Source organism: Xyrauchen texanus, chromosome 28 (assembly GCF_025860055.1).
Source record: "Xyrauchen texanus isolate HMW12.3.18 chromosome 28, RBS_HiC_50CHRs, whole genome shotgun sequence".
Classification (NCBI taxonomy): Eukaryota; Metazoa; Chordata; class Actinopteri; order Cypriniformes; family Catostomidae; genus Xyrauchen; species Xyrauchen texanus.
In genome coordinates, this window is record NC_068303.1 from 10568363 (window position 1) to 10587111 (window position 18749).

General features: G+C 38.8%; 1 protein-coding gene across 1 annotated transcript in view; it reads left to right on the top strand.

Moving 5' to 3' along the window:
- Window positions 1–14957, top strand: part of LOC127621985 (transcription factor HIVEP2-like) — a 49255-nt gene extending 34298 nt beyond the window's left edge. The window contains exons 3-8 of the mRNA XM_052095825.1: window positions 1986–6991; window positions 7953–8104; window positions 9772–9947; window positions 10175–10276; window positions 10604–11511; window positions 12510–14957. Coding sequence (XP_051951785.1) covers window positions 2267–6991; window positions 7953–8104; window positions 9772–9947; window positions 10175–10276; window positions 10604–11511; window positions 12510–13157 — 6711 coding nt within the window. The 5' untranslated portion in view covers window positions 1986–2266 and the 3' untranslated portion in view covers window positions 13158–14957. The remainder of the gene's footprint in view (window positions 1–1985; window positions 6992–7952; window positions 8105–9771; window positions 9948–10174; window positions 10277–10603; window positions 11512–12509) is intronic.
- The last annotated feature ends 3792 nt before the right edge of the window (window positions 14958–18749 follow it).

The window sequence follows — 18749 nt, forward strand, 5'->3', positions numbered from 1 at the left end:
GCAGCATTCATTGACATACAGAGTCTGAGAAGACAGCTGCTAATCCTCTCCCTGGAATCTGACAGCAGAACTGTAAAATGAAAAATCCTTCCATTAGATTATGTGGTGTATTTTTATTTTATTTAAGCAAGTGCCCTCAAAAAGGTTTCAATGTTCAATGTATCAGTGTGGAGGGCTTGCTGTGGCCCCAGGCTAAGAACCTCCCACACTTGGTATGGTGAATTGGGGCAGGGAGATGAGTGGGACAGCAGACAGCAGTGTACTAATCCCAACCATGCAAGGACTATAATAGTTTTTTGGAATAAACAATATTTTTATAACCATCTAGCAAGTACCACATACAGCAGGGTGGATGAAAAAATTTTTTTAAGCTATGTTTTTATGTTTTTATATTTAAATTTACTGTTAAAAGAATGCCAGTTGAGTAGAGGCATTCCATGTCAAATCAGATTTTTGAAAACCTTTTTTGGTTTATGTAATTTGTCATATAATTCCAAATTCTGATGGATTTACTGTGAATGGAGGCACTGCTCCTTATGATGACTGCTCTCATCCGCTTGACAGTGTGTGTGTGTGTTCTACACATGTACTGTCAAAATGTAAGCACAATACCTTTTTGCCTCTTAAAAGTATTTTGAACCTAACTTAAAAATAGATTATGCAATTTATTCAGTAGATATCTCTCAACTTTAAAAGTTTTACCAAAAAAAAAAATGGAAAAATGGGAAAAACCATGAGCAAAATTTGGCATATTCAAACTTGGTACATTTCTCTCGGTTATGAGACATGTATATAAATAACAAAGTAGTCCTACCAGCTGAAACATTTTTACTGTCGCAAGCTATCTACTGTTATGCCATCCAACCCAACTGTCTCATCAAGAAGAGACAGTGCATTGTACAATGATTGTAAATACAGCTTCTTTATTTATAAAGTACCCTGAAACTGTACATTGTCAGGCTTTTAAAATAATCTTACTGTGCCTTTACACCATTAAGGCCTCAGTAACTTACATAATTGGACAGAAATTTTGTTGAGCTTGTTGCTGTAGCTGGCACAACTTTGCCAGACAAAGCTGCTATACATTCAAAATCGCCACTTGGGAGTTAAACTCATGTCTTGATTTGTGAACACATATTTTCTTGAATCAGGCATGGAAGAATATGAAAACAAAACAAACCAAAAGTTAATGTTTCAAGTGCTATAAATACCAGTGGTTTTTCTGGCCTGCTATTTTTAGAGCTCGCATCGCCTTCAGACACCAGCGTCACACAGTTTCCTCACTCATACTCAGGCAGTGCTGTCTGATGCAATCAGAACAAGTCTGAGATTAAGATATACAGTACATGTTCCACATCTTCCCTTTACAAACACATCCATTCTCTGTTTATTACTTTGAGTACATTCTGTACCTTAAGGATGTATTTTAGTCTATAACTCTCCCACATTTGTCCTTGTTCACAGTGCTAATGTTAAAAAATAATCCTTAAAAATCCTAAGAAAGACAATGCTTTTGGCCTATAAAGACACACACACACACACACACACACAAAACGTTGAATGTCATTTGCATCTTGTGGGCTATTTTTATATGTTTGTGTCTTTTCAGGAAATTAGTGGGTAAGGTTTTTAATGATGACTCATGAGCAGAGGGAGGTGGTAGCTCCTCTGCATCAGTTCATTGAAAAGTCTTAACACACTTGCTAGGTGAGAAGTACACAGCTGGTATATATAGGCAGTTGCCTAGATATAAAATGAAAGAAATACGGTAGAAAAATAATCTGTAGTTGAGGTATAATGAGCAACAAAGTCACATGATAAAATTGTTTAGCCAGCTGAGTATTTCCCCCCCAGTGTTTGAAGACATCATCTTTCAAAAGGTAGTGAATGATAGTATTTTTCTTCAGTAAATATGGAACTGTAATCTTTGTTTGAAAAGAAATGTTCAAACTGTAACAAATATATTCAATTTTTTCCCCTTATAGACACTGAGGAATCAAGAGAACTTTAAACAGAAAAGGAACAGGATTGGATGAAAAGAACTGTGAACGGACTGTAATATGCTAAAATGATGAGTGATGGAAGGGTATTGGCCTGATTGTCTAAGGACATATTTCACATATTAAGGAGGAGCAGCACTTAAAAATGGAAGAAAAAGGACCTTTTGTTTAGTAGTCACTTTAGTAATTCATCTTGCATAACAGCTTACATGATTGCATTTTAGCAAACACCATCTTGAGAACCCCCATTGAAGTACTTAGAAAAAATGGAGCCGCATGAAACAACAGTTGGCCAAAAATGCACCAAGGAGCAACGGGAAAAACACCTCTTACAAAGAAAATGGGTCTCTGAGCCCTCTGCTGGAACAAAAAGAAGTACTTTTGCAGATCCAGATGTTAAAAGACACTCCCATCGTGAGCAAAGTCATACAAGTGGGACAAGCCTGGCTAGTTCAACTCAAAAGTTTAGCTCTGGAAAGCTACTGTCATCTCCACAGTCATCACAAGAATGTCAGTTTCAACAGGTCTACCCTGTGCCTTACTCTTACCAGTTGCCACATTCATACCCACAGGAGCCTTTTCTAGGTGGTATAAAGCCACAGCCTGGGTTAGAGAGCCATACCTGGTCTTTCTCTGGTCAACTACAGTCTCTACCACCAGATGATATGTTTCCAGTACAGTCCCGCTCACACGGAGTCTTTCCACGTCAGAAGTCTCCAGCTGCTTTTGGACAGTTTTCACAATCTGAGCAGCCAGATGAAATTCATAAGAAGGAACAAAAACCCAAGAAGCCAGGAAAGTACATATGTCACTACTGTGGCAGGGCATGTGCTAAACCCAGTGTGCTTAAAAAACACATCCGGTCCCACACAGGGGAGCGTCCCTATCCCTGTGTTCCCTGTGGCTTCTCATTCAAAACCAAGAGCAATTTGTATAAACATAGAAAATCTCATGCCCATGCTATCAAAGCAGGACTTGTTCCTTTTTCTGAGCTAGCAACTCGCACTGACACTGATCAAGCATATTCAATTGGAGAGGCAGAGGCACACTCTGATGGTGAACAAAGCACTGACACTGATGAAGAGACTGCAGAAGGTGCGATGTTCCCTGAAAGACATAGCCCACAAATATCATTTAAGTCTGAAAAGAGACCAATGGAAAGGGGACCCGCATATGCAGATCCAGCAGAGGAACTACCTGTGGCTTCTATGAAAGTGCCTATTTTAATTGTTCCAAAACAAGGGATACCATCAACAGCCACAGAGTGTCCCCATTTCACAGAAATTAAAGGCTCACTTATTGGTGGACAGATGGACAGAGGAGATGAGTCTCATACAGTTAAAAGGGGACTTGCCTTAAGACTCACTGAGAAAAAGGACCAAGACTCAGAGCAGTCTCAAAATCTCTTGAGCCCCCACAGCAAAGGTAGCACAGATTCTGGTTATTTTTCCCGCTCAGAGAGTGCTGAACAGCAGATCAGTCCACCGAACACCAATGCAAAATCATATGAAGAGATAATGTTTGGAAGAACTTGGTACCACAGAACTAACTCCAGAAGTAGACAATCCATCACAGTTAAGATGGCAACTATTGCCAATCAAGACACTAATATAAATATCAACAAATCTAGTGCCATGCAGGAGTTAGCTATGGGAAAGATATCAGAGGGTCGTGTATTTTATCAAAGTGATTGTGCAGAATCAAAATTAGTTGCTGGCTGTGACCCAAAGCAGTATCACACTGGCTCTTGTCAAACTAATGCAGGTCTTCTGGAAGCACCCTCTGATTCTGGGCCACTTATTAGGAGCAACTCAATGCCAACACCTTCCCCAACCAATCTCAATGTCCCACCAAGTCTAAGAGGGAGTCACTCATTTGATGAGATGATGACACAAGATGATGTCTTTTACACAGGAGCTGCTGGTCTGAAGCGGTTGCAGAGACAGGGTGCTTTTGATGGTCCTGTGATGCCAGAATTAAAAAGTGGTACAAAAGAGTTTGCCACAAGAAAACGGCGGCTGAAAAAGAGTGTTGGTGAAGAGGAAGATTGCCTTGAACAAGATAATGGTAGTCGAAGTGGTTCTGTTGAAATGGCGGGGGATTATGAACTAAGACAAGGAAGTCAAGATTCTACAGTGGCTGCTCCTAGTAAGGGATCAATGTTTAAAGCACATAGCCCATCAGACAGTTTTGACAGAAGCCCAAGTATGACTCCAGAAGACGTGGTACTGGTTCAAGATTCAGACACAAAGACTGCTGGTAATGTAATATCTGTGATTCAACATACAAATTCGCTAAGCAGACCAAACTCATTTGAGAAGACTGAATCAATTGAACATCCATTTTATCAGCCAGATAAGCATACTGGTCATCTTTCTGAGCAATCAGACACAGAAAACATAGATGATGTGCAGAGCCCTGATTCTCATCATAGATCAGAAAGCAGCATGGAACATCAGCAGCAGGGAAGCAATGAACATGGATCTTTCTCTTCTAACCTATTGTATCATATGCCCCACAAACTTGTACGACAACCCAACATTCAAGTGCCTGAAATTAGAGTTACAGAAGAGCCTGATAAACCAGAAAAAGAACCTAAGGTACAAGTGAAAGAACCAGAGAAGCATATTGAGGAATTTCAGTGGCCACAAAGGAGTGAGACATTGTCCCAGCTTCCTGCAGAGAAGCTGCCCCCAAAGAAGAAACGCCTGCGTCTTGCAGATATGGAGCATTCTTCTGGGGAGTCAAGCTTTGAGTCCACTTGCACTAGCCTTTCAAGAAGCCCTAGTCAAGAAAGTAACTTATCCCATAGCTCAAGTTTCTCAGTGTCATTTGACAGAGAGGAAAGCATAAAATCTGTGTCCCCAACTAAGCAAGAAGACTTTGGTAAGCAGTCTGAGTTCTTAACTGTTCCTGGCAGTGGCCATTCTCTGTCTATACCAGGCCATCATCAAAGAGAGATGAGACGCTCTTCATCAGAGCAAGCACCCTGTGCTTTACCCACTGAAGTACCAGAAATCCGTAGTAAATCATTTGATTATGGAAGTCTTTCAACTGGTTCAAGACAAGGAGAAGTATATGCAAGTGCTTCAGCCATGAAGGAGCGTAGACGGGGTTACCTGGTTAGACAGGCATCCCTCAGTGTCTATCCTGAAGTTGTGGTTCAAGAGACAAACTCAGAGTTAAATATCAAACAAGAGCATTCTGACCACATTTCCCAAGCTGCTTTAATCGGTACATCCTATTGTGTTACCAGTGACTTAGTAAGACCCAGAAGAGGTACACAGCCAGTTCTTGGATCACATCACTTGCTGCAACAGAGCATCAGTGAAGACAGCCTATCAGAAGATAATTTCCAGAATTCTCCTCGTTTGCCTGGTCAACTTTCATCTGATAGTGAACATTCAGTGCATGAGCACATGAGCCAGGACATAATTAAACACTCTACTCTTCAGAGCAACCTGACATCCTCAACCTTCTTACCATTTCAGCCTATGCTTTGGCATCCTGAATCAGCACAAAGACACAAGCACCACCTGGCTTTCCAGACACATCAATTACAGAAACTACATATCAAACAGACAAATCTACAGCCCATGCTACAGAAGCCACAGAAGCCACATCAACCTCCTTTCCAGATTCAGGTGCAAACAGACTCAAAAACCGATGGGGCAAGTCATACATATCCATATCCCTCAAGAGCCTCCCCACAGCAACTTGGGGTCTTGTCATCCAAAGTGCTTACTACAAACTTCATACAACAAGTTCAACCTATCTTTGCTACTCAAAATGCAGGTTCACAGCCATCACTCCCTGGAATGTTGGTCCCAGTCAGGATCCAGACAAATGTTCCATCTTATGGTAGTGTTATGTATACAAGTGTTTCACAAATCCTTGTTACTCATGCTCAAAGTTCAACGTCTATCAGAGTTATATGCACGGACAATGCTTCTACTGCTTCACAAACAGGCACCACATCAAAGCACCAAGTAGGGGTTAATTTATCCAAAATTTTAGGACATTCAGAAGGGTCCTTACATTTTCCACTATGGAAAGTTCCTGAATATTTACCTGGGACCCTTAATACAGGAATCCCTCTGTCTTTGAAATCAGGAACTATCTCTACTACAGATGCTTCCTCTAGTATTGGGGGAGGTAAGAGAATGTTGTCACCAGCCAGCAGTCTTGAGTTCTTTATTGAAACCAAACAACAGAAACGTGTCAAGGAGGAAAAGATGTATGGCCAGATAGTGAAAGAGCTTAGTGCAGTTGAGCTGAGCAATTCCAATACACCAAAAGATGATGGTAAGTCCCCCAAACCTGAATTTTCAAAGAGAGATGACTCAATAGATGAACAAGAGAGGATGTCCTTGTCTCCACCCACTGATTGTTTATCCTCTAAATTCATTGGCTATACCACTCGTTTACCTGATGTACCACCAAAAGACAGCTTCATCCCACCTCTGCAAATCATTACAAATGTGGCCAATAGAGCAGATTCCCCAGAAGAGCTTGATGTAGATGAGTCCACCCCAGAGGAAAGCTTAAGCCCACAGTCAGTAAACTCAAGTGACACTCAAGAGGAATCCAAGCAGACTATGGACAATAAATTCCCAGTAAACATGTTAGTGCAAACTGCTGCCAATCAGGGTGGTGGAGTTTTGGGTAGCACTCTTCTGCTCACTGATCTGGCAGATGTCCATCAATTTTTTCAATTTCCAAGTCTCCGCACGCCAACCAGTGTCAGCTGGTGCTTCCTAAATTATACCAAGCCAAATTATGCACAGACAACTCCCTTAACCTCTGTGTATGGTTCTTGGTGTGTCAGCTCGTATAACCCCAACCCACTCAACCTCAACACCAAGGCCACCCTTGCACTTCTTCGCTCCAAACAGAGGAAGAATACAGAGACATATACAATGGCTGCTATGCATCAACCTGGCACCGGAAAACTTGTTTCATCCCTGAGATGGAAACAGAATATTGAGCAGGTAGTAACTCTTTAAAATATATAAGAATAGTTTATGAACTTACATTTAAAATAAAATATTAACACAAATAACCAAATACATTCCATGACATCAACTTACTATATGCTATTACAGTCAATACAGGACATCAGCAAATTGTATAATCATTTTAGATGATATAGAATAATATTGCACAAAAGATTATGCAGTTATGCAAGTTGTATTTACAACTTGAAAACTTGCACATTAATGCGCTATACATTATACTGAACTCACCCATCTTTATCTTGTTAGTTCAGTCCATCCCAAACTCAAATTCAAATATGTTTAACTATCACAGATTAATTCTAAAAACTGTTTTTGAATTAAAAAAATTATTGCAGAGATATCAGATATAATTTTTCAGCAGATTTTAGGTATACATTTCCACAGATTTTCTCTTTCCCTATTTCACAAATACAAAGGAAGTGATGCACTCTGAAAATGTCTTTATTAGACTTTTTTTTATTTTATTTTACATCAGGGGATAGACAGTTGATAGACAAAGTAGTTAGGTTCCATAGCCACCAAAAATCACATTTCCAATATATACCTGGATAATCACTCTTTATGAAGCTAGGTTCATATTTGCTGACAAGATTAGCACTTCTGGTGAAAAGAAATATACTCTTTAGCTTTCAGATGTATAGCTATTACCTTGACAAATTATTCATTTTGATACTTTAAACACTTGTAAATTATTCTGCTTATCTGGGACCTATTTAATAGTTGTTTGCACCCCTGCACATATTGGAAAACAGACCATCGTAGACTTTTTTTATCTTGTCAAAACATAAAAGCTATAGGTACGTTTTTAAAACGGTTCACATTAAGGTTAAAAATGAATGACAGTGACAAGACAATGCATAGGCCATCTTGTTTATCTTACAGTATGTTTTGTGCGCACATTTTGAAGGATCATCATTTATATTTAAATTTCCAGTTAAAGCCAGAGCTTATACAGTTGGATGTTGGAAAGTTTGGGAAGAAAATCAAGGGAATCAACTCGAGAGAGAGGGGAAAAGATGACCATGGAGAGAAAGAAGCTTCTTCAAAGCAGGCTGAACCCACTCGCATCAAAATATTTGAAGGAGGGTATGTGAAGATTTGTGCATATTTTTTGAACATCTAACTGAATGCTTTTTATTTTGGGCTCCCTCTTTTGAATTGTAATACTATTGGGAAACAAATATTGGGATCTAAAGAAATCAACATCTATCAACATACATATTCATGTAATGATGCCTTAACATATTTTCCTCAAGTAGTTAGATTGTATATGATTAAATGAAATATTGATTAGACATTGTTATCCCATTACAAGTACTACAGTTGTTTTGCATTCTTGTGTCATATTATAGACTTTATTTTACAGTTTGTATAAGTCAGGGTTCGTACACCTTTTCCAAGATCAAATTCAAGCACTTTTCAAGCACTTTCAAGGTCCATTTTACAGCTTTTTACAGCACCTTACACCACCGTTAATTACATACCAATACATAGTCAAAATTAATATTTAGTGTTTTTATCGCATTAAATGCTATAAACAGCCAAAATTGTGTTTTGTAATAGCAGCAGAAGTATCAGATATTTAAGCAAATCACAAGTTTTATTTTTCAAAATGTATCAGTGTCTAAGTAGACTTTGCTTACTATCTAACCTGCCTGAATCAATGTAAAAACAATTACCCCAAACAAAAATCACTCAACAAGTTTTAATTATTTCATTGCCAAAACATATACATTTATCTACTGGAATAGAGCAGTGTAAATATTGCATGTATGACACTCCATCTGACACGATTTCTGTTCAGCAATCAACGATTGTTGTTATGCACTGGACTAACGTTTGCAGGTTTTAATTTGCGGGTAGTTAACGTTACATTTACTGTGCTGTAACTTTGGCTATGTTCACAAATGAACGTGTAACGGACATGCAATACTAACATTACATCATCACACCAAGTACTCTGTCACAAAATGCGAATTCCTAGCTAAGTTAGCAGTTACTAGCGTAAACAAATAGGCGCTAATGTGTACAGTAGGCTACTTCAGTTGACTTAATTGAAAAGTTTATGACTTACCCTTCATGTGACTCGAGAGAGCAGACTCGCCCATTGTGAAAAGCTGCACGTCTTGTTTGCAGACTTTACACGAGGCAACTTGTGGGGTTTGTCCCCGTTTAATCCATGATTTGAATTTCGCATCTTCCAGCCAACGTTCATTGAAACGACAACCTCCCGGCATGTTGCAGTAGTGGTTTCATCATGGGGACGGACGGCAGAGTCACACGTGCGGCAGATCGCAGTGCCAGTCACACATGCACGCGCGCACCGCAGTTTTCATTTTAGGCTCTCTAACATTTTATTTCTCCATTTAATAAACAGACTATTCAGTCACATAGGTATTTGTTGTGGGGAAAAAATACAATTTCAAGCATTTTCAAGCATTTTATCCAAAATTTAAGCACTTTTCAAACCTTGAAAACACAACATCAAAATTCAAGCATTTTCAAGGATTTCAAGCACCCGTACGAACCCTGATAACTTGATTGCTACATATAGGATATTTTCTTGTGTAGCAAAGAATTTTTTTTTTTAGACTTTTCACTTCAAAACATCTAAGCTAGGAAACATGCCCCTATAAAAGAATCATACCTTCCAAATATATAATGTGAGGTTTTTGACATTCATTATAATCAACATTCACTGATATACTTGATACCCTCCAATAATGTTAAGTCTTATCTTGTTTTCATGTCAGGTACAAATCCAATGAGGACTATGTTTATGTGCGTGGCCGAGGCCGGGGAAAGTACATCTGTGAGGAATGTGGGATCCGCTGTAAAAAGCCAAGCATGCTAAAGAAACATATTCGCACACACACAGATGTCAGGCCATATGTCTGCAAGTTCTGCAACTTTGCTTTTAAAACAAAAGGTAGGGTTTACAGTATTTTCTGTTTCCAATAACCACACACATGCAGGTGTCCACCTAACGTATTGAAAAACATTTGATATCTTGAATAAAAACATGATTAGTTGAATTTTTGTTTGTCTATATCACATTGAACAGTGGAATATCTGTAGTATTTTGGATAAATTGAGGGTTAGACATCATGTTTCCCACACCAATGCAAGAGGTTCAAACACTTTTAATGTTTTCAGGAAACCTTACCAAACACATGAAGTCAAAAGCTCACATGAAAAAGTGCTTAGAGCTCGGAGTGTCAGTGTCATCTGTGGATGAGGCTGAGGCAGAAGAACCAGGTATGATTTAGATTCTGGGTACATTTTGTTGAGAGGAGCCAATATATTGCAATACATGTTGGCATTTGGAAGTAGTACTAGCACAGAACTACTAGCCTAATTAAAAACATAAGTCCTACTACTGCAAATTTTACATAAACTAAACAAATTAAACCCCACAATAAAGATTTTACCATTTTGATCACATTTATTAGCAGAGACAGGTAAAAAACCTAACCTTTCTGGGCCAACTGAAATGTGTATATTTTTGTTTAATGGAGTAAAGGGCCATCATTCAAATCTGCAAAGTCAGTTAAGAAAGTTTGCTATTGTTCTTATTTTCCCCAGACACCACTGAGGAGTTCCAAAGAGCATCGGAGAAGATTAGCATGTCAGAGATAATGGCAGAGCACCAATTCTCTGATGCTGATGACTCAGAGGGACCTGAGGAGGATGGTGATGATGTTGATGAAGATGAGGATGATGATGACGAGTATGACGGTGATTCAACACCCAAGACACGGTCTCGAAGCACAAGTCCACAGCCATGTGCCATCCCATCACTCTCCATCACTGCAGTGGCTGCTTCACAGGAATCCATCCCAGAGTCTCTAGGCCCTGCCTCTAGGCAGCCTCTTTTCACTTATTTTACTAGTCTGCCCAGTATTCAGATTACCCAACTCATGGCACCCAGTGAGAAAGCTGGAGAGGCCCAGATGGCAGAATACCAGAAACTACTTCAAGGGGCTCTGCGTGAAGATTACAAAAACAGACTGGATGTGCCTAGCTCCATGGATGAGGACCTGACTCATTCTCCAGAACACAGCTCATCCTCCTTTGACTTTTCCCCCTCCCGTTTGTCTTCACCAGGCTGTGATTCCTCCCCTCTTCGAGAATGTTCACCTTCCTCTAGGAGGTACCTGTCCCCTCGCAGGGACCTCTCCCCACGTGGTCGTTTGTCACCGAGGCGAGAACCATCTCCCCTTAGGCATATCTCCCCAAGACGGGATGTTTATAGAAGGGATCTGTCACCGAGGAGGGACCTTTCTCCAAGGGGGCATCTCTCCCCCATCTCCCAGACAGGACGGCCAACGTCCCCAGGAAGAGATCTCTCAGACAGACTCTCTCCCAGAAGCCGCCACAGGGGCATGATCAGACCTGTGTCCCCCAGGAGGGGTATCCTTTATCAAAGTGGCCCACATGCAGAGATGATGTCATTAAGCCAAAAGACCAAGAGCCATCCAGAATTAGAGATGGTAATTATTATCTTTGCCATATAAGCAAACATGATAGCTCGTCATTATTAAAATGTTTTTCACATTTCTAAAACTCTTCTGAAAAGAAATACAAAATAATAATAGTTAGCGGAATCCAGCAGTAAAAGGAAGCTGTCATATAGATGGATAATAAATGGACTTACATTAATATTTTTACCTTTTAATTTTAAGATCCACAAAACATCATCAAATTTGATGGGGGGTGTAGCTACAGACTCTACATGCATGCCGAGTTTTCAACATGGGGATTAAAAAAATTATAGCTGTTATAGGGAAAATAATAATATTAACAAGAATAACAATATCAATCTAACAGACTTTTGATTTCTAATGATGAAGTATACAATTGCAAGACAATTTATAAATGTTTGGATAAGTAAATTGCAGTTAATAATGCATACAGGGCCTAACTAACTATGGGTGATTACAATATTCATTTTGTATAGTGTTCTACAGTGCTTCCTATTGCCCATTATACTATACTGTGAACATTTATATTTATATACTAGTTGATTAAGAAACCCCTTGGAGAAAATGCAGTATCCATACAGTGCTTTTGCTGTATAGTAATTCATTTTGGTGATACCTGGCTTGTTACCATGTAGCTTGGGGTATAATAAAATAAATTAGCAATGTCTGTTATGTAACCGTGGCCCTTTTTAATGGAAACTGTTATTGTTTTTTATGGTCCTGTTAAATTTCCCATTCTTTTCAAGAGGTCCATGTCAAATATCTATTAAATAGGTCCCAGATAAGCAGAATAATTTATAAGTGTTTAAAGTATCAAAATGAATAATTTGTCAAGGTAATAGCTATACATCTGAAAGCTAAAGAGTATATTTTTTTTCACCAGAAGTGCTAATCTTGTAAGCAAATATGAACCTAGCTTCATGAAGAGTGATTATCCAGGTATATATTGGAAATCTGATTTTTGGTGGCTATGGAACCTAACTACTTTATGTTTATCAACTGTTTAGGACCAGAGAAAGACACCTAATTTCCAAGGAGATGCTCGCAATACAGATGCCTCAGACATCCACCAGGGATTATTTAGCCACCTTCCCCTGCACTCCCAGCAACAAATCCGTACACCATTTTCCATGATACCCATTGGCGGCATCCAGATGGTCCATTCTATGCCCACTTCTGTCACAGGCCTTTCCCACCCCACTCGACTTCCCCTGCAGAAGAGCACCTCAGAAGAGTCTTGCACCAGTGAGGCATCCTTCCACATTTCCGAGGGCAGAGGGGCTAGTAGCAGAGGCCCAGAAGACTCACTCCAACCCCAAGAGAAGTCTGTGTCCCCCAAGGATCCTTCACCTTCCTCACAAAATTCAAGAGAGGACAGAGCAGACATGTCTGACAAGGAGAGTAAGCAAGAAGAGTGCATCCACACATGCACTAAGGCAATTGCCTCTCTCTGTATTGCCTCAGAGGAAACTCCTGAAAAATCATCAGTTCCCATCGATCCTTTCAATCAGCACACATTATCTCATTCACCCACGGCTCAGCAAGAGAGTGCTCCAACCAGAGCGCAGCACTATTGCAGCTCTGAGATAACTCACCCCTTGCGCTCCAGGACAGAGAGCAGTATGTCTGCTTTATCAAAAGACTCCCACAGTTAGCCATCCCGCTCTCTACAATACAGAGGCGGCAGAGAGAGCGTCTGGCCAACGAGGCTGTGGAGAGAGGCCAGCGATGATAAAAAAGGTAAAGATTTAAAAGACACTATAAACAACAGGTGAACAATGCCGAGGGAGAATGGTATATTATGTTCACACATTTTATATTCACACACACACATGCACACACACACACACACACACACACAAAACCAGTCTTTAACAAGTGAACTGATTAAATATTCAATGGTTTCAATGTACATTAATAGCATGCCTTTTATAACATGGTTTGCTATTTCAGCTATAATTACGTTCTTATTTAAAGTTTCAAAGATTATACATACATATACATATAGGTTAACTTATATATGAGCCTGACCAAAATTGCTTATGGACTTTGTCTGGTACTTATAAATGTACAGATGTGCGTGCCTTTTCTTTACTTTTTGCTTATATACTTATAAGCATTAAACAGGAAGACATGTAAATATATCAAGTTTTGTGTATCCGCTTTGTAATAAATGCAGTTTACCGTCGTCTTTTTGGACACATAGGTCTGAATGATGTGAAGAATCAATACATGTAAGGTTGCACTAAAACATATTTTTATATGAGTGAAATTAAATGGCTTTTGTGTACAGCAGCAATTCTATAATACTATTTATTTTATCATGTTTCATAAATTGTAAATTTTTCTTAATGTTGTGGATGCATTTTCTATGTAAAGCATGGGTTTTGCTATTGCATAATTATAGCTAAAATTATGTACATGTAATATGGCTTTATATATTAGATATGTGCATATACTTCTCAGTAAACTCACTTTTACTTAGAATTCTATATAATTTAAGTAAATGTTTATATACTTAGTAAATAGAAAAAACAATATATCTGCACATGTTTAGATTGACATCCACATACAGTATGGTAGTTGGTTCTAAGTGCTTGTACCCTTCTCTTTCCTATTGGGTGGTAGGCTACACTAGTTGTGATTTCACTGTTCACATTTTACATGTAGAACTGTTAAGCATTAAGTGAATTGACTTTCGCACTTCTGCATTTCCTCCAGAGCTTACTGAGGTAGATGTGAAAGGTATTTTGAGCTTCTGTGAATTATTTTGCTTGAAGTACTTGACTGGTTGATTAGTATGGGGAACATTCCAAAAGATGTAAATATTGGATGCCTACGGTTCTGTACACACAGCCATACATATTCAAACATTGAAGGAGTTTGTCATGGGCCATGTCATCAGTCCACAAACACTTTTATAGTTGTACAAACATAAACTCCAGTACTGAGAACTCCTTAAATGCACCTTATGTTTTCTAAACCTAATCCCAAATTATATCACTTTAGGAAGTGGGATTGAAAATACTGATGTTTATTGTTTTTGTTTTCAAATTTGAAAAAAAAAAGAAAAGGAAAAAAAAAAAAGTTTAAGCAACCTAACTAAACTGGAGTATGGAGCCAGTGCACTCTTGTGTGTATATCTGTATTTTGTACTGTGTCTATATGATCTATGTAATTTACTCCTTTGACATTTTTGTCGGTAGTATCTGCTATTCACTTAACTGTATTAACATGTCTTTAAAACCTAAGGTATCAAAAGCACAAATCATTGTATTGAAACAAACAAAAAAGAATAAAATAGAAACAATAAAACAATAATAAAAAAGGTTAACATTGTGATGTTCAGTGGAAAAACAATAATATGTACAACCCCTAATATGTTTTGACAATGAATCACAGCACAGGTGAAAAAATGTAGATTGCTGTTTTCAAATAAATACAATTATGTTAAACTTTGCATGTTTGTTATGTTTTAATGCATCCGTCTCTGCCAGAAAACTGCCACAAAATACAATGCTCAATGAATCTCATGCAAAAAAAAACTTTTCTGAAAGACACAAAAGTTTTAAGGTTGCCCAAAAAGGGTAAAGCTTCACCTGTCTTAAACTTTATCTCTCCTAAACCTTTTATACAATGCTTCTTTTCTTCCCATGGTCAATCATAACTTTTGCTCCCAATTTCACTTGAACATCTCTATTATAATTATTATTGTATTGGTACTACTACATCCCCAGTAACTAAATATATCATCTAGTATTTTCTTTTCAAGTTTACATTCACATACAGTACTGTGCAAAAGTCTTAGGCACATAAGATTTTTCCCATAAACATTTGTCTTAAGATGGTTATTTATATCTGTTACTTTAGTGTGTCAATATGAAATATACATTTTATACTCCCAAAACATTCCTTTTGCAAATAGAATAGAATAGAAGAACAGGTAGCCCTGCAACAGATGGCATGGCCCTCACAGAGCCCCCCCCCAACCCCCCCCCCCAAACTGAACATTGGGTCAGTATGGGATTTCACGAAGAGACAGAAGTAATTGAGACAGCCTAAATAAATACAAGAACTGTGCCGAATTCTCCAAGATCCAAGAAACATCCTATCTGCCAACAACCAAGAAAAACTGTGTCCAGGTGTAAATAGGAGAATTGGTACTGTTATAAAGGCAAAAGTGTTCACACCAAATATTGATTTAGCTCTTTTTCTGTTTACTGGAATTTGTATGATGTTAATTGATTAATGATAACTATTTATGTCATTATTTATTTAAGAAATCCTCACTTTGAAAGTTTTTCACAAGTCCCTAAAACTTTTGCACAGTATTGTATGGATATGACCTGACATAGATCATCAGCCTCTGATTGCTGATTGGAAATATATTGTTGTATTTTAGGGGCACACCAGATGTAGAACTAGAGATGTTGGTTGTACTCCAGAGTCCAGACTAAGGGGAAAAATCTTCCCACATTTGGCTAGCAGTCTGTTATTAAGAGGGTTTGTCAGCTAGACACACATCAGCAGGCTGACCTTGTACCACGTCATGCCACAGCAGATCAAGTGCAAAGAGGCTTATTAGGATTGATCCAGTTTATTATACTGTATGTCAATAGAACAGTTCTTTTTTTATTAGTATTACCATTATCATTAAGCTTTCCCTTGGTTTACAGTACTTGCTTATAACCAAAATGATCAGAGATTATTCATTAGCTATCATTAAATGTGTACTGTTTAACTGAAGAAGGGAACTCTGTTTCCTGAACAATGCAAGGAACTCTTTCAGTTTTTCCAGAAATGTGACATGGTCTCCTCCCTATTCTACATAATGCTTCCCACGCTTCCCTCTATACAATGATTGTGCAATCTTGTCTCATGCAACTGAATACTTTTATTGGGCAAGCAGAAACTCGATTGCTGTCATAAAAATGTGCACGGCAGATTTGTGCAGACATTCAATTACTCAATCGGCAACACCGCCCATAATAGCACTCTTAAAAACCAAGTCTTAAACATCAGCAGCCTTGTTCAAATTGATGGAGAAAAGAGTTAAGTAGGACACACAATCTACAGTAAAGGTTTGTGATTTATTTAGCCAGTCTGACATATTTTTATCTTCTGTTTTTAGATCTAAATAGCTTTGGTACTGATCGAATGTTGGAACATTTTTGATAATTATTATGTTTGGCTGGCACATTGGTTGGGGGACTGTCCGAAAGTGCTGCCCCTGCCATGGAAACATACACTGATCAGCCACAACATGAAATCCTCATGCCGCCGAAACAGCGCCAACCCGCATCTCAGAATAGCATTCTTAGATGCAATACTTCTCACCACAATTATACAGAGTGGTTATCTGAGTTATCGTAAACTTTGTCAGTTCAAACCAGTCTGGCATATCTCTGTTGACCTCTCTCATCAACAAGGCGTTTCCATCTGCAGAACTGCCGCTCACTGGATGTTTTTTTTCCCGCACCATTCTGAGTAAATTCTAGAGAATGTTGTGGGTGAAAATCCCAGGAGATCAGCAGTTACAGAAATACTCAAACCAGCCCGTCTGGTACCACCAATCATGTTACGGTCCAAATCACTGAGATCAAATTTTTTCCCAAATTATGACGGTTGATGTGAATATTAATTGAAGCTCCTGACCCGTATCTGCTTGATTTTTTTGCACTGCACTGCTGCGACGTGATTGGCTGATTAGATTATCGCATGGATGATTGTTGGTGCCAGATGGGCTGGTTTGAGAATTTCTGTAACTGCTGATCTCCTGGGATTTTCACACACAACATTCTCTAGACTTTGCTCAGAATGGTTCCAGAAACAAAAAACATCCAGTGAGGGGCAGTTCTGTGGACGGAAATGCCTTGTTGATGAGAGAGGTCAATGGAGAATGGCCAGACTGGTTCGAACTGACAAAGTCTACGATAACTCAGATAACCACTCTGTATAATTGTGGTGAGAGGAACAGCATCTCAGAATGCTATTATGAGATTCGGGTTAGCCGTTTTGGTGGTACGAGGAGGACCTACACAATATTAGGCAGGTGGATTTAATGTTGTGGCTGATTGATTGCCGGTGTGTGTTTGGAACAGTTAAAATTGTTTCTATTTTTTTTTCTTCTTTTCACTAAGGCAGTGTTTGCCAAGATAAGAAGAAAACCACAGCCCACATTTTCCATGTGTATACCATGTTCCTACACAGGTTTATTCATGGTTATGGCAGCACCCGTCTCGCAGGAGGTAACCGGATGTCCTGTCATCTCTGACAGATGCTGAGAATAAGCAGAATAAGTAAGTTGTAGGCTTACTTTTGTGTAATTCCAAATTCGACATATTTCCAGTAGGCCTATGTCATAGGCACATGCAACTGTGTTGCAGTCTATGTGACACCAAGTCTGCATTTCACTCTTTTCTTTAAGCCATACTGCCATCTATTGATACACGATATAACTGCATTTTTCCAAAGATGATGCATGAACAATACACCCCAAAGCAGATGGCTTTCTTCTCAAATCTGATCTCCAGTATGCATGGCTTATACTATTCTAACCTCAATAAAATGAAAACAATATTTTCAGATGTACCGATCTTTGAAATATGCCATATCCCAAACTGAATAGCATTTAATGAAGGGCTACTATGAATATGTCTGTACTAAAAATCAAGGATGTCTATATAACAGGTATACATTTTCCATATCTGAGAGACCAAATGCAGAAGGACTGATGTCCAACTATAATATACCCCGTCTACATTTGCCATCATCAGCAGTCATTAAAGGTACATAGATAGGACATAAGCACAAAGGACTGAATCATTCCTTTAGGTGGTGTGGTTTGTCCCACAGATTTTGAGAGGGACAGACACATATGGCTTGCCTGAAACTTCTGAGTCAAAATAGGATCCAGATGTAAAGGAGACAGCGACGGACTGACTTATGTTTCTGTTTACTGTCTTTTCCCTTCAGCATTCTCTTAAGCTTAAGGACTTTTCAACATTAATTTACAGACAATGCGTTTTGCCTCTTTTCCTGAAAGTACTTGCTCTGAGATTTCTTGCTGTGCTTAAAACTACATCTTGCTTCTAAACTGTGCTGATATGTATCATGTGGTTCATGTAATGACAGTAAGCTAATGGAATGTTACTTAAAGTCTTGTAACCTCCTCTCTTATGTAACTGAATTTTTGTATAGTTCACTCTATTAAACCTCGGCAGATGTCAATAGGTTCATTTGTTCCG